The sequence below is a fragment of the Solanum verrucosum genome, unplaced genomic scaffold (genome assembly GCF_900185275.1).
Source record: "Solanum verrucosum unplaced genomic scaffold, falcon-dt-bn FXZP01000253.1, whole genome shotgun sequence".
In the NCBI taxonomy this organism is placed as follows: Eukaryota; Viridiplantae; Streptophyta; class Magnoliopsida; order Solanales; family Solanaceae; genus Solanum; species Solanum verrucosum.
In genome coordinates, this window is record NW_026019984.1 from 4232855 (window position 1) to 4249694 (window position 16840).

Consider the following 16840-nt stretch of genomic DNA (forward strand, 5'->3'; position numbering starts at 1 on the left):
GGGGTAAAAAATTAAAAAATTGAAATTAGAAATATCTTTTAAAAATAATTTTTAATATTTTTTTGGTAGGGGGTGGGGGTAGGGGTGAGGGTGGGGTAAAAAAATTGATTTTAAAAACAAGCTTTAAAATTATTAATTTCTTTTGGGAGGTGGTTGGGGGCTGGTTTGAGGGTAGGGACAAAATAAATTGATTTTTTCAACAAAAAAGTAATTGTAATTTGAAGTTGAAAGAGAGTTTTGAAAAATGTTTTCCTTAAGTTTTGAAGGGAAGTCATTTTCCTTAAATTTGAGGAAAATGAGTTGATTTGGAAAATAGAAAAACATTTTTTCGAAAAATGTTTTCCTTCATACCAAACTGATGCAAGTCTACAAATATTACAAGTCAGTTAGTGGAGGGATTCATTAGTTAGTTACAATTCTGTTATTCTGTTATAACAGCTAGTGTAGCAGTTGAATTTTAGTTGTGGAATATATCCATATATACAATGTAAAGGATTGGAGTTTAATGCATTGAATGATACTACATTTCTCTTTCTTCTAAAATTCTCTTTCTAATATCTCAGATGCAAGCTTTGAATTAGTATCTCAATTCTTCGAGTTCAAAGCTCCTAGGATTGTTCTTCGTAGTTGATGCTTAATTGACTGCCATTGTGCATCAATTGGTATCAGAACTAGCGATCTTTGGCATAGCGGTGACCAGAAGTAAGAATCAAGATAAATCAGTGGAAGAGATGGATGATCGATTAGCCCAGATCCAAGATCAGTTGACGAAACTGATGAAGGGGATGACTAGCATGAACGATAGGAATTCACAAACAGAAAAAGAGTTGTATAAAATCAAGGAAACCATTGGTTGATTGGGAATTAAGGGCAAAGAAAAGGAATTAGGAAGAGCAAAATCTTCAATGGATAGGGCATGTTCAGTTGAATCACAGCATGAAATCAGACACAAGGAAAATCACAACAATTCTGGTAATCTTTTCACTCGATTTTCTAGATTAAAATTCCCTAGATTTTCTGGTCAAGCTTTAAGAATATGGTTATATAAGGTGGACCAATTCTTTGCTATGGATGAGGTTGCATTCGACCAGAGGGTACGGATAGCTTCAATTCACCTAGAAGGGGAGGCAATTGCTTGGCATAGGTCGTATATGAGGTCTAGAAGTTATGTAGCTGATCCTTTATGGATAGAGTATGTCTTGGCTTTGAATGAAAGATTTGGGGAAGAGTTTGAGGATTCTATGGAGGCTTTGAAGAATCTGACTCAAACAGGTAGTGTGAAAGAATACCAAGCTGAGTTTGATAGATTATTAACATGAGTGAATTTGTCAAATGAGAATACTATCAATTGTTTTTTGGGTGGGCTAATGCCAGAACTAAACAAATATATCAGGATGCAGTCACCAAGAACACTACTACAAGCCTATAAACTTGCTAGGTTACAAGAGGATGTTTTTGATGCACAAGCGAAGACATGGGGTTTGAAACCTATGGTCAGACCAGTACAGGGACCAATTCTACCTACTCCTACTCATGTTAAACCAACTAATTTCTCTCAAAAACCATTTACACCAAATTTCACATATAGGAAACCAGTTGATTCACATGTTGTTAAACCTAACAAATTCACTGGTAATGGGTTGGGAAGGAGGTTGATTGCTGCTGAGATGGATGAGAAAAGGGCAAAAGGCCTTTGTTTTTTCTGTGATGATAAATATGTGGTTGGTCACAAGTGTAGGTCCAATAAATAAACTTTTCTAGTGGAAAGAGAAGATGAAGAGTTGGTTCAAGAAGAGGTAGTGCAGGACCAAATACAGGAAGACAATGAGGAAGTTGATGAATTCATGACCATATCCTTACAAGCTTTCACATGAGTGATTGGTTATCAAACTATTAGAGGGACTGGCTATCATGAAAAGAAACCCTTGCAGGTTTTAATTGATACTGGGAGCACACATAATTTCATTGATCAAGAAGTAGCCAAAAGGTTAGGATGCCAGTCCATCACTATTATGGCCCAATCAATTAGTGTTGCTGATGGCAGGAACAGGTTCAGTGTGCAGAAATCTAACTTGGTTTTTGCACGGTACTACATTTACCTCTGATTTCTTGTTTCTACCATTGGGTAATGTGGATATTGTCCTGGGGGTACAATGGTTGAATACCTTGGGTAGAATCTTGTTTGATTTTCAAAATAGATCCATTGAATTCAGGTATCAAGGTATAAAACATGTCTTGAGAGGAGCTAGTATTCAGCTGAAGTCAGCAAGGACCAAATCAATAAATAAGGTTGAGGTTGATGAGACTCAATTCTTCATGATGTCATTATTATTTGGTTCAGAGGATAGGTTGCAGTGCTACAACATTCATGTTGACCAAGGTAACTTAGTTCATCCAACATTATCCTTGTTAATTGACCAACATGCCAGCATATTTGAGATTCCTACTACACTACCACATCATAGAGGGTCTTTCGATCATCGCATACCACTGGTTGAGTCGGCTAACCCAGTGAACAAAAGACCTTACAGGTACCCAGGGGTCCAAAAGGATATTATAGAGAAAATTGTACAGGAAATGATAGATTATGGGGTCATACAACATAGTACTAGTCCTTATGCTTCGCCAGTTGTGTTGGTTGGCGAAAAAGATAGTAGTTGGAGGCTTTGTGTAGATTACAGGGAGTTGAATAACTTGACCATTAAAGTCAAGTTTCCCATACCCATTATAGAGGACCTCTTGGACGAGTTAGGAGGTTCCATGGTATTTTCAAAGATTGACCTTAGAGCTGGATATCACCAACTGAGAATGCATGAAAATGACATTTAGAAAACTGCCTTTAAGGCTCATGAAAAACACTATGAATTTTTGGTAATGCCTTTTGGCTTAACTAATGCTCCATCATCCTTCCAAAGTCTTATGAATTCAGTTTTTAAGCCACTACTGAGAAAAACTGTTTTAGTTTTTTTTGATGACATACTTATTTACAGTAAAAGTATGGTCGATCATATTAAACATGTAAGGGCAGTCTTTGAACTAATGCAGCGATTCCAACTATATGCAAAAATGTCTAAATGTGCCTTTGGAGTGCCTAAAGTGGAATATCTAGGCCACTTCATTAGCGGTGAGGGGGAGTCTACAGACCCCAAGAAGATTGTAGTAGTTGCACAATGGCCTATTCCTGGCAATATCAAGCAGTTGATGGGGTTCTTGGGACTTGCTGGATATTACAGAAGGTTTATACAAGGATTTGGATCCATTTGTAAGTCATTACATGAGTTACTCAAGAAGGATGGATATACTTGGACTGAGCATGCTACAACAACATTTGAGGAACTGAAGCAAGCCTTGATTTCTGCCCCAGTATTAGCTATGCCTGATTACTCTAAACCTTTTGTGGTGGAAACCGATGCAAGTAGGAAGGGAATTGGTGTTGTGCTAATGCAGCAAGGCCACCCTATAGCCTATATTAGCAGATCACTGGCTCCTAGACACCAAGCCATGTCTGTCTATGATAGGGAACTAATGGCTCTTATATTTGCTGTCACTAAATGATCCCACTATTTGATAGGAAGGCCCTTCATTGTCAAGACTGATCAAAAAACTTTAAAGCATTTGCTGGAACAAAACCTCCACACTGACTTTCAGGTGGCTGGTATTCCCAAACTAATGGCTTTCGACTTTTCAATTGAATATAAGAAGGGTATAGACAACAAAGTTGTTGATGCCTTATCTAGGAAGCCTGGTGCTGAGTTATTATCTATCTCCTTATTGACACCTAATGATTCTCTATATGAGCAGATCAAGGGAACTTGGTTAACTGACGCATCTTTGCAGACTTTGATTACTAAATTACAGGCTCAGCCTTTCAAGTCTTTTGCTTGGTGTAGTGCTCAGCTTAGGTGGAAGGGTAGATTGGTAGTTGGAGCCAATTCCTACTTGAGAAAGAAAATTATTTCAGTGTGACATTCTACTACACAAAGTGGACATTCTGGCATGGATGCTACCATTAAGAGGATACAATCTCTATTTTATTAGAAGTCTCTAAGTCAGGATGTGAGGGACTTCATCAACAAATGTGATGTTTGTCAGAGGCACAAGTATGATGTTTTTGCCTATCCAGGTTTACTGCAACTTTTGCCTATTCCAGATGGAGTATGGACTGATGTGTGTTTAGACTTCATTGAGGGCTTACCTAAGTCTAATGGCAAGAGTGTTATCTTGGTGGTGGTTGATAGGTTGAGCAAATATGGTCATTTCATGAGCCTACAACATCCTTATACTGCTCAATCCGTAGCACAGTGCTTCTTGGACAATGTTTTTAAACTTCATGGCATACCAGCTACATTAACAAGTGATAGAGATCCTGTGTTCCTTAGTAAATTCTGGCAAAAATTGTTTACAATACAAGGGGTTCAGTTACAGAGGAGTACTGCTTATCATCCTCAAACAGATGGACAAATGGAGGTTTTGAATAGGATATTGGAAACTTATCTGCGATGTTTTTGTTCTGATAGCCCTAAGGAATGGTCAAGTTATTTACCGCTTGCTGAGTGGTGGTATAATACTACTTATCACACTGCTATCAAATGCACTCCTTATGAAGTTTTATATGGTCAGAAACCCCCTATTCACCTTTCTTACTTAGTAGGTGAGTCTTCATCTGACATGGTAGATAGATCATTGGCTGCTAGAGAAGCAAGCATTCATCTTTTGAAGTTTCATATTTAGAGAGCCCAACAAAGAATGAAAGACTTGGCTGATCGACATAGGTCTGACAAATGTTTCGAGGTAGGAAATTGGGTTTACCTTACGTTGCAACCTTATAGACAAGTTTCAGTTGTTGTTAGACCCTTTAACAAGTTGGTTGCTAAGTATTTTGGTCCCTATCCTATTGCTGCTAAAGTTGGAGTGGCTGCCTATAAATTACTTTTGCCAACTGATGTCCTAATTCATCATACATTTCACGTCTCTCAGTTGAAGAAGTGTCATGAGGTCTCATATGTCATCAATCATCCACTTGTGTTTCACTTGTCCAGTCCATATTGCCCTATGCCTGAAGGTGTGTTAGACAGGAGGCTTGTGAAAAGAGGCAACAAGGTTGTGGTTCAAGTGCTTGTGAAGTGGACTGCTATTGATTCTTCTCGAGCTACTTGGGAGTACTTGTCTGACATTCAACATAGATTTCCTTCCTTTCAGCCTTAAGGACAAGTCTGTACTTTTGTAGGGGGTATTGATGCAAGTCTACAGATATTACATGTCAGTTAGTGGAAGGATTCATTAGTTAGTTACAATTCTATTATTCTATTATAACAGCCAGTGTAACAGTTGAATTTTAGTTGTGGAATATATCCATATATACAATGTAAAGGATTGGAGTTTAAGGCATTGAATGATAATACATTTCTCTTTCTTCTAAAATTCTCTTTCTAATATCTCAGCTGCAAGCTCTAAATTAGTATCTCAGTTCTTCGAGTTCAAAGCTCCTAGAATTGTTCTTCGTATTTGATGCTTAATTGACTGCCATTGTGCATCACAAACACACCCTGAGAGATAATAAGTTTCTTGTGGAATTAGTCGAGGTGAGGTGCAAACAAACTACCCCTGCATAAATCACGTCTTTTTACTATTCAAACCAACGAAGGGTTCAACAAGAGACTACAAAACAAGGTTTAATCAACTTCTCTGAAGTCTGAACCCTTATTTTGGAGCTTGCAGCTCCCAATTCCCATGCATCCAAAATGAAGCACTGTATCATATTCAAAATGTCAAATTTTACACCAATAAAGTTACTCACAATGACTTCACTACAAACTTCTATACTCAAACGCACTGAAGCATAAGTGAAAATTGAAAAATTGGAATCCGCTGCAACCTTGAAAACACACGTTCTAACAATTTTTTTCTTTGGGTACAACATGTTCTAACATTTATAAATTATATGTTTTGGTGATGATCACTATCTTCTGTAGTTTCAGTAACTTCATCAACTTCTTCATTGGGTATGGTTTCATCATCTAAATCACCCGAGGAAAATAGCTTTTCATCGCTACTCTTGTTATCAGTTACATTGTCATTAGGCTCGGTGATGTTCACCACAGGTTGCTTTTCTATCATGCCTGACAAAGCAAGACTTGGAGACCACTCGAGCACATCGTCTATAATGTTAGAAACCCGCTTCTGATACCTGCAAAAAGGAATTCTGTTTCAGACATCATTGTGCAAAACGTTCTCATATCCTCGGACAACAAATCAACAGAGACTTGATGACATAAATGGATGTATGGCACAATAAACAACAAATCTCATCAGAAACTGACAGGCTGACCCCAGATCAATCTCAAAATTACAAAAACTAAGTGCCAAAATATTCAGCTGATATAGCCAGCAGATATCTGTGTTACGACTTACGAATACATCAAGTAACATAAGTTGAACTTTTCATCTTTTATTTGTTCTTCATTTACTTTCGTACTCACTGAAATTTAAGATCATGATAAAATCTGACCCAATCCTGTTTTGTAGTTCAATTCAAAAAATTCAGTTAGATTAGTTAAAATAAATGTGTGTTCAATCTTCCCTTCATTTTTTGTTTGGAAGGGGAAGGTTAGGTTTATCTTTTTTATAAAAAAAAACTGAAAAATGAGGCTATGGAGGCTTAAACACACAACATGACCTGTGGAATTCCAATACAAAACCAATCTAGCTACACAACTTTTTTTTTTTGATAAAGGTAATGTTGTATTCATCAGCATTAAGGATATGCTGGAGACCTCCAAAAATTGGTTTCCAACAAGAGAAAAAACTTTTGGAAGGGAAAGTTAGGTGTTATTAAGGATTTACTCCATTTTTCTTGGCAAATGTATGAAACTAGGTTCGATTTCTTATGGCAGTCAGTGTTTAATATTTGGTACTATATAGTATTTTATATTAAAACTTCAGATCAAAGTTGACAAAGAAGAAACAGAATTTCAACTTTATATAACTGGATCACGTTTTCTCCCACTAAATCCAAATTTCATAAAGGCATTAGAGTATAAGTGCAAGACAGCGAACCTGGCTCTTGCAGCCTCATCAGGAGCATGATGCCTTAGGAGTGAAATAAGCACCACACCTGCAATTGCATAGAAGAGCCTCGCAGTCCACTTTGGTCGCTCGCCCTCATCTTTCTGGGGCCAAAATTGGAACAATTCTTTGAGTGTTGCCTCCTCAGCAAGAATGTTGGGGAATAACCAGAAACGTTTTCCAAGAAGAATCCAAAGAGCACCAAAGACCAAGCCTCTCACTGCAAGCATCAACATATTCTTTTCATAAGCAAAAATATATATATGTTCATTCTCGACAACTGCAATCAATACAAATAGTATTCTGAAGATACACTAGACAAGGCTAGATGAGCATGACTTGATATCAAACAAAAACCAAATACTTTATCGTTTCGGGATGTTGGCTCGAGTGAACTTAGGGATCATTTGGTTTACGGTCGAGTTATGCAGAGATTATAATGCAGGAATGGTTTATGCACCTATACAGTGAATAATAACCAACAAGAACTCAGAAACAACAACTGTTCGGCCTAACACATTGTGAAAAACTCCCCAATCTACAGCCTTTAGAACTCAACAATGGAGAATAGAAGATTGAGTTTGAAGAACAAAAAGAAGACGGTTACAATTGTATTGCCTTTTGTTTCTCTTACTTAGTGTAATACCCTGCACTTTCACTCTGCTTTACTGATTTGTATTTATCCTTCCCCCACCTGTGGCACTACAGGACTACACTGGGTATGCACTGGGTATGTTGTTGTTTTGTATTTATCCTTTACTGCTATTATGTTTTTCTTTTTAATTGTATATCATTATTTTTTTGGCATACATTTTGCTATATGTTTTTTTTGTTTGGGGTGGTGGTGGTGGGAATTTGTTGCTATTTTAGATGTTTTAATCAAGGATTACGAATTACAGAATGATTGTAATGTGCTTTTTGGCATTTTCTTCTTTACGAGTTACTGATACTTGCTCCTTTTATTTAGTTTGAGGCTTGTATGTTTATACACAACCAAGTTATTTTGCATCTGTTAGGGCTTTACGCGCAGAACATGGCTTTAACTGAGCTTCAGGGCTTAAAAGCACCTCAAATGAGCCTTTAATAACATTGTTTGCATTATAATAAAATGAGCCTCAAATAACATTGTTTGCATCATAATGCAATGAGCCTAAATATGTGGGAAGGACCCATATATTCAGGGACGAGTCATAGTTGATTGATATTAATACTACTTGCAATGTTCTGTCCATTAATTAAGGTTGTTATAAATTACATATCTTAGATTAACTACTGTGTCACTATCTCCAATTCTGGTGTTTTCATGATGGTCTGACATGACGCCAGTATCCTATATTTTTGCTACTTAGACCAATTCAATGCATTTTGAGAGTGAGCAGGATGTATTTAATATAAATACACATATTGTTGCTACGATAAGAACACCAAAAAAAAAAAAGAAACAAGCAACTAGGTACTTTTTTCACTTTAATCTACTCATTATGCACTAGTAATTAAAAAACTGTGAACTGAATCACTTCAGACCACAAATATGTACCACAATTTTCAAAAGGCTGGTCAAAGAAACAACTTGACAACAGCAATATCAACAGATCAAGCAGTCAAAATAAAATTCTATCGTGCACCCCTATACTATATGTTCACTCAAGTCAACATCCTGAAATTGTTGTTTTAGTCATTCCAATAAAGTACTTGGTTTTGGTATGATATATAAGAACAGCTAGCTACTTGTTAATACTTTATGAGAAAACAACACGTCATCATACTCCTCTTAACATCAAAAGAAAATGAAGAAATAACAGGAGATTTGTGAATAAAACTGTAAAGCACCAGAAACTTACACAAAAGTACGCAAAGTATAAGGAGGAGGAGACCAGCACATGAGTAGAGGATAAGCAGTTTGACCTGATGAGGATACACAGGAAACAAGCAGATCGCTAGTGTCAAAACTGGCCAGCAAAATGAAAGAAGTGTTTGCCATAGGGGCCTTCTTTTGACAAATGTCCATGCGAAGAAGGCATCATTTTCGGAAAATACTTGATCCTGCATACATAGGTGAAAAAACATAACCTCAAAAACTGCAAGAGAACCATGTAAAATGCATTACTCTAAAGGTACATATAAAAGGCTAAGTTTATCGAGTCTAGAACGTTTAAAGAGGATAAGGATAAGCTTCTCAAAGAGAATGCACCAAATACAACATAAATCAGATGTCTAGCTTTTGATAGAGTGTAGACTTTGTTTTCTACTTAGGGCAATAGAAATAGGAAATTGGCAATAAGCACATGCAGAAAGAGGAAAACTAACACAACCCTACAAGTCATCAGCAAATGATGGTGACCGTCAGCACAATAGCATATTTCTGCTGAAGTGATTACTCTTATTTCTGATTTATAAAAGGAAAAGATTAAGTATCAGAGGGGAAAATTACAGATTAAAGGATAGAGAATAAGATGTCTTTGGTTCCTTTTGGTTGTGATGATTCAATTTGTCTATAAGGAAAGCCTCCGTTAATCAGTGGGAGATGATTAGCATGATTTATAAACTAAATTTTCAGAAAGATCAATATTTATTCTTACAAAAGCCCTAAAAGTAGTAACTATCAGGGTTTATGATACATTATTTAACTTTAGGATTTTGGTACATGTCTAGAGGTAGGGGATGTGAATGACAAAGGACTTAAGAGCACGGTGCATGATATGTGGCTTAGATGCACGTCATGGATTCAAATCCCACTTCAGACAAACCTAGAATTCAAGTGGAGAATGGTAAGGTAAATATCTGATCTTTCTTCTTTCTTTCTTTTGGGACAAGGAATCGCAATATTATGATCATAGTATTCGATTGAGATAATACACAAATTTCAAGGGCATTATTAATCTATGATGTGACAAAAAATACAGATATTTATAAGTGACTAGAAACAAGGTTGAGAGGACGCCAGAAACTTCTCAAAATCACTAGTAATAGAGTGAATCCAGAAAGAAACTCACATGGTATATCTCTAAATGTGCTGGAAAGGTAGATAATTTCTTCTTGCCAGGCCGGACAGTTTTTACCACACGATCACATCGGACCAAAAGGTTCTTCTTAAGCAGAATGTTGGCAATATCTTCAGCTTCCAAACTTCTATCTGACTCGAGTATGTCTTTCAGTTCTAAATGATTTCTCACAAAACTAACAAAATCTTTTCCCCTGAAATACTCCACCCGTGTTTCCTGTAGGACAGCCCAACGAGACACCAAGTCCTTATGGTCTCTAGCTTTCTCAGCAAATACCTGGAAGACATCCTTTGGCGCAGCTTGCTTCTGAAACTCAAAGTGAACAGCATGGATATGAACATCACAAAATAAAAAGGGGCAGAAAGAGTGGCAGGAGGAGGAAGGAAGAGGCTGGCCACATCTCAATATATTCAATGACAAGAACTTCTATTTTTTATCCTTTTTTTCAAGGGTGGTGCCAATATGGTTGAGTTATCTCTATAGTCTGTACTAATAGTGTCTGTGTAGTTAGCAAGATGATCATAACAACCAAAAAAAACAGGAAGTCATTTCCCTCTTAAATGAGCAGATGAGAAAGTATGGAAGAGACAGGAAATAAAGGACTATCAGTGATGGAAAGCCTATATTTTGAACACATTTTAGAAGGTCCAGAAAAATACACACAACACTCCTCTAGAAACATATGTGCCGAACTTCCCTAACACAACAGTTCCCCTTGAAACATATGTGCCGAACTTCCCTAACACAACAGTTCCCCTTGAAACATATGTGCCGAACTTCCCTAACAACAGTTCAAGGAATCTGTAATGTCCTAGTACAAAGAGGAACGTATCTTAATTCAGCATCATCACATTCTTGAGTACAAACTGATCCCTTTTGATGCAAGAATAAATTAATAACCAGCAAAGAGCAAACTCTATGAAATTTTGTCGGGCAAACAAAACAATTATGAGAGCAAAATAGAGTCAGATTCAGAGATGCTCTAAAATGCAGAGCCTTATAATTCCTTTGGTTAAAATCCTTTTATTGTGATCCTCCCCCCCCCCCCCCCTCTCCCCCGAAAAAAAAACGAAAAGAAAAGTAGCCTATAGTGCTGGCTTTAGTTACTTCATTTCAAGGATTTAGTAAAATCCAATATATTTAGAAAGGTGAGATTAAAGTCATTCTTTATCCTACAAAGAAACCCTACTTTATTGATACCCTCTATATCAGAAAAAATCCAACACCTATTGGTCTTATTCAATAGTTATTCTCAGGCTATTTAGCAAACACATTTGCATATTCCTATAACTTCCCTAAAGGAGCATAGTAGTATCTACTGTATATAGCAGAATGAATTACCCATTAACTACACAGATCTAAAGTAAATTTTGTCTACACTATTGGAAAAATAATTCAAGACGCGTCAATTATCATTCAATAGTTACTCCAATGCAAGTTTAGCAAATATCTTTCAAAATCCTCTCATCTCCACAAAAGGTCACAATGTTATCCACAATCCATTAATGTTAAAATAAACCAACAAAACCAAAGGGTCCTTTTCAATCCTTAGAAATACATTTGCAACATTCATACCTCCAACTAACAGAAATGGAACCACCCATAACACACTAGTAGGGAGAACGCCAGCATTTTAGGTTCAAAAATGTCTGTCACCGTGACTTAACCATAACAATCAAAATCACTACACAACTTTGTCTATTTTTTCTCCTTCATATAGATTTCCAAAACTTACACCATCAACGCCCTCTAATACATTCTTGGAAAGAGGGACCAACACATAAAATTTCACACAAGCACCTTAGCTCCTTATTTTGACAAGATCTCGAACCCAATACCTCAACCTCCCACGATATACAATTCATATTACTTCCTTAACAACAGAACATTTCCACAAATTTAAAGGGAAATTCAAGAAATTAACTCATCAATCAAGATCATTTTGTATGAAATGCAAGAAAAACTCCAATAAAAAAAAACCCTTTTTCATAAACCCATTACTTGGACAGGATGTTGAACCCTTGACCCTTTTGGGTCCCATATATACAATTCAAATTACTCCCTAAATCAAGATCGCCAAACACAAATTATTTGGGGGAAAAGCAAGAGAAACTACAATTAAACAAAACCCATTTCACAAAAAGCGAAATTAGGCAGAAAAAAAGTTTTAAACATAAAATTATAGAAAAATAAGTTAAGATTTGTGTATATTTATGGAGTAATTTCCATTAAATTAGAATAAATTACCCTAGGAGTATCAGTGTTGGATTGCAGACTTTGTGATCTCCTTACCTTCTTCTTCTCTGCTCCGCCTGGTTTCTTCATCCCTCTCTCCCCTCTCTGGGTGTGTTTTTCTCTTCCTGTGTTTGGGCGGTTTTCTTTGGTTTCTTGTTGTTTGTAGAGCGGGGTATAGTAATGTTACTCGTGGGTGTGGGAGTGGGGGTGGGGGGATTAAAATTTGGATTGTATGACAATACTTTTAGGGTAGTTACTACAAAATTGGTTTCCTAGATTATTATTTTTTTATAAGATATTTTTATTTTTATAAAAAATAAGACAATCCTTGTAAGTCGAGCTAGGGGATAGAGTTGCTCGTTGTATATTTAGTAGTTTTTGAACGCTTGTGTGTTGTTTAGGAGACAAAGGTAGAGATAAGAAATTGTACTGGTTCGGCAAGGTAAGAGAGAGGAAAGTTCAAGACTTGGATCAAGCACGTCAAAGATAAGGATGGTAAGTGTTAGTGAAAGCGGCACACATTAGATGGAGATAACAAACATACTTTCATAACTCTTTAAAAAGAAAGAGATGGGGACATCATGTTAGGTGCTTTAGAGAACTTGAAGAGACGGCGAGATTTTGGATACTATAGGTGTATTAAGATTGAAGAGGTTAATTAAGGGTGCCATGCGTAAGATGAGCGGGGTAGAGCGATAGGAACTGATGACAATTCGATAGAGTTTTGGAAGATCATAGACAAAGCAGGTCTGGAGTGGTCGATTGAGTTGTTTAATGTCATTTTTAAGTTTAATTTTTTGTTGAACCATCATGTTTAGGATGTTTTGTGAATGTGAAAGAAGACTAGGAACGTTTGTTTTAGTTGAAATGAAAAAATAGGACCCTTCCAAGTTTGACGTGTTGTGTTTGTCATTGTGTAACTATGTTGGATCTTTACATGACATGATGTACACTGATATGATAAGTGTGATTTAAACTAGAGCATGAACCCGATAAGTCAGTGATTGATAGTGAAACTCTATGTCATGTGTGAGTGAGATAGTCGAAATTATTCTTATGGTGAGTGTCAATTCAGAACTTGACATGTTAGTCTTACTAAGATTATTGAATTGTTGGTTAGGAAAGGATCATAGGGTTTTTTTTTAAAAAAAATTAACTCACTTAGCATAAAAATGATCAACCAAATAAAAATGTGTATTCCTCGATCTAAAATTTTGAGCCTAAGCAAACTTTTTTGTTGTATTACCAAATTCATCTTCCCCTTTTCCATGTTAACCTTTGTTTTGACCCTGGTCCTTTCTTGGACATTGTGCACCTCAATTTAGGCAAAATGCAACTAAAATACAGTAATACAATCCAACACACCATAGATATAGACTTCAATCATCAATCTTGACTTAACCAACATATGAAATATGTCCCACATGATCACAATTATATATATCGGTTCTCTCATGGAAGCCACACCCAAATTGTTAATGTACTGGCGTGGTATCTGAGTCAACCATTATTAATGTACCAGCGTTGTACCCGAGCCAACCATTTTTAGTGTACCACTGTGATACACGATCTAACCATTGTTAGTGTTACCCGTGTGGTACTCGAGTCAACCATCAATCACAAAAAACATACACAATTACAATCATAATTAACAACCATACTTGAAGCCATAAGTAAATTAAACAGGTTCGTTGCATGAGAGTTAGTAACAAAATGTCATTTCATATTCACACCTTATGGGTTTCTTGTATGAATTGCACAACTAATACTATAAGGCAGTTAACATGCAAACATTCCATACATTAGAAACACACAACCATCACCTACCTCGAATCAAGCCGTGGAAACTCTAAAGAACTCGAGTTTTCCCACTTTCAATGCATTGGCTTGTACTTGAGCTAAAACAATAATAAACACAACAATACAGTGACTAATGGTCTAATAAAATCCAGGTTCTGGATTATGCTCAAATCCTAACCCTAAGCCAAATTCATGATCATTATATCAAAATAGGGTCCTTCCCACCACAATTCCAAGTCGAAACTCTCCCCTAAAGTTGACCCCCATAGATTTTAGGGCTTAAGAATCAATTTACAAGTTAGGAGAGTAACTAACTAACCTTTATCGAAGAGAATAATGAAAAATGTCCTTGATCGCTTTTATAGTTTTTCAAAACAAGATAGCCAAATAAGATCAATTTTGAGGTTTTTCTGCACAAAAATTCGACTAACCCGATATAGTAACATCGCCATAGCGGGCCACCTGTTATAATGGGAATTAAAGGTAAAAACTCGAAAATCCTCCCTAGAGCCCTTATTTCTCAACACACATTCTAACCTTGATGTTCTATACTAACCCCTCATGTTAAGTTCGATACCGAGAGTTCTATTCACCCGAAGTCAATTCTGAAAGACCCTATGAATTTCTTAATGTCTTAGCTGCTAGAAAACATGATCCAAACTTAGGCATTATGACATTATGCCCAATTCCTTTTCAGATCACCCTAGACCTTACCTTACTCAGATTTCGTCTAAAACTAACCTAACCTACGATTTTCAAATTACTATTCAAAAAATTTCTGACCAAAATCTTTCACCCTTAGTCTACTTTTAACGATCGGAAGGGATCGTTACATTATAAAGCTTCAAATTATACAACAACACATAAACACTCAAAAGTAGGATTGGGTTGCTGCCTCTTATCATTTGATGACTTATCGATCATATATACTTGCATGTGCATTTGGGTGGAACGCTAATATTTATACAAATTTCAATATGGAATAACTTTCCTGGATATTGATTTTTATGAGACAAATCACGTAGCGTATCAAAATAACCTTAATTCCATTATTTTATTTTCTTCGAAAATACTTTTATTCTATGAAGTATATGTATTTAAAACGCAATTAACCACACATAAAAAAAACAACATATGTATTAAATTAAAGGGAAAACTACATAAATGGACCATAAAATTTAAAATAATTACAAGTTCATACCCAAATCCAAAGTAATTCCTGAAATACCTATTCTCTCATAAATAATTACAGTCCATACCCCCATTCATTAAGGGTGATAGTTTTCGCTTAAGTGATACTAAATCGGTATCGTATATACTGTATTGGTATCATTAAGGTTGATAATTTCACTTAACTGATACTAAATCAATATATATATATATATATATATATATATATATATATATATATATATATACTGTATTGGTATCATTAATGTTTCTTGTTCAGAAATTACTTATTAATCAATGATCTATAAGAGTATATATGTATATATTGTTGTGGTATTATTAAGGTTTCTTGTTCAGAAATTACTCATTAGTCAATGATACTATAAGAGTATACATATATATTTTTATTTTTTTTTATTTTTTTTGAGGATTTGTTCAATCATTGGTTTAGTTAAGAGATTTAACTTATGTCTTCCTATAGTTTGGGTAATTTCTATTACCTTTTCTACCTCTTGATATTCATGATAGGAAATTTTGTTTCTTGCAAACATTCTTTGCATTCTGTTGAATATATTATCTTCAGTTTTGAGATTAAGCTATAATCCTTGGATTTTCTTTAATAATTCTCCGTCGAATGTTGCTTTTAGGGCATATCCCCTTTGATCTTCTTCAGTTTCAAGAATTTGAACTGAATTGTCAGTTTCCTTTTGTATTTCTTGATTCATTTAGTCAGATTCTTCTGAGCTAGTTGAATATTCTTCATAGAATTCATCACTTTTTATTGATGTTACAGATTTCAAATCTGAATCAATTTCTAGTCTATCAATTTTTGATATTTTTACTCTTTTTTTGTTACATTCGTAACTTTTGTGTCCTTCTTCGCCACAATTATAACATTTACATTTATCTGTTGTTCTTTTGAAATTATTTTTCTTTTTATAATACCTTTTTTAGGTACATAATTTTTTCTTGAAATATTTTTTCGTTTGACTAAGCCTTTCTTGTACTTCCTTTGTTTTTTATAAGACTTATCATTGCATCCCCATTGGGTTGCAGCATTTGTATCTAGGCAATAAATTTGTATCTAGGCAATAACTTGTTCAGAAATTACTCATTAGTCAATGATACTATAAGAGTGTGTATATATATATACACACACACACTCTTATAGTATCATTGACTAATGAGTAATTTCTTAACAACAAACCTTAATGATATCAATACAGTATGTATATACTGATTTAGTATCAATTCAACGAAATTATCAGTCTTAATGATATCAATACAGTATATATGATATTGATTTAGTATCAGTTAATCGAAATTAGTAAATGAGGTATATTGTGTAATGATTTAGTAGAGTATGAACATAAAGAGGTATATGTTTGTAATTATTACTTTTATGGGGTATTTGCTTATTTTCCCCTAAATTAAATGTAATTACAATAACAATTATGCATCAATCTCAAACAAACTTGAAACAACTACATAAATCATCGTCAGCCCATTAGTCATTTCGAACACATCTAAGACTAATATTATATCGAATGCACTAAATAATTCAGCGA

At 35.4% G+C, this 16840-nt stretch overlaps 2 protein-coding genes across 5 annotated transcripts; one reads left to right on the forward strand and one right to left on the reverse strand.

The window, feature by feature from the left end:
* Positions 1-3066: 3066 nt before the first annotated feature.
* LOC125818385 (uncharacterized) lies at positions 3067-4731 on the forward strand. Its single transcript, XM_049497909.1, has 3 exons — positions 3067-3543; positions 3649-3918; positions 4093-4731. Exons 1-3 carry the CDS (start codon positions 3067-3069, stop codon positions 4729-4731), a joined length of 1386 nt encoding a protein of 461 aa, XP_049353866.1.
* A 1008-nt stretch (positions 4732-5739) lies between these two features.
* On the reverse strand, positions 5740-12476 carry LOC125818017 (translocation protein SEC62-like). Of its 4 annotated transcripts, none has more exons than XM_049497519.1 (5): positions 12315-12476; positions 10059-10373; positions 8907-9108; positions 7057-7285; positions 5740-6187 (listed from the first exon to the last, which is right to left on the reverse strand). In XM_049497519.1, exons 1-5 carry the CDS (start codon positions 12390-12392, stop codon positions 5938-5940), a joined length of 1074 nt encoding a protein of 357 aa, XP_049353476.1. In that variant the 5' UTR covers positions 12393-12476; the 3' UTR covers positions 5740-5937. The 4 variants fall into 4 exon arrangements, with proteins under 4 accessions (XP_049353476.1, XP_049353478.1, XP_049353477.1 ...); XM_049497521.1 differs by having other exon boundaries at positions 12360-12454; XM_049497520.1 differs by having other exon boundaries at positions 10059-10379; positions 12360-12454.
* Positions 12477-16840: the final 4364 nt, after the last annotated feature.

Bases quoted from the DNA above. Each gene is read 5' to 3' on its own strand.
- LOC125818385 (XM_049497909.1), top strand. From the start codon at position 3,067: ATGTCTAAATGTGCCTTTGGAGTGCCTAAAGTGGAATATCTAGGCCAC. The intron at 3,544-3,648 runs GTCACTAAATGA...ACTGACTTTCAG, and splicing joins TAATGGCTCTTATATTTGCT to GTGGCTGGTATTCCCAAACT. The intron at 3,919-4,092 runs GTAGTTGGAGCC...GATGTTTGTCAG, and splicing joins TTAGGTGGAAGGGTAGATTG to AGGCACAAGTATGATGTTTT.
- LOC125818017 (XM_049497518.1), bottom strand. From the start codon at position 12,392: ATGAAGAAACCAGGCGGAGCAGAGAAGAAGAAGGTAAGGAGATCACAA. The intron at 10,380-12,314 runs GTAATTTATTCT...GTTCACTTTGAG, and splicing joins CCAACACTGATACTCCTAGG to TTTCAGAAGCAAGCTGCGCC. The intron at 6,188-7,056 runs GTTCGCTGTCTT...TCCTTTTTGCAG, and splicing joins GATGAGGCTGCAAGAGCCAG to GTATCAGAAGCGGGTTTCTA.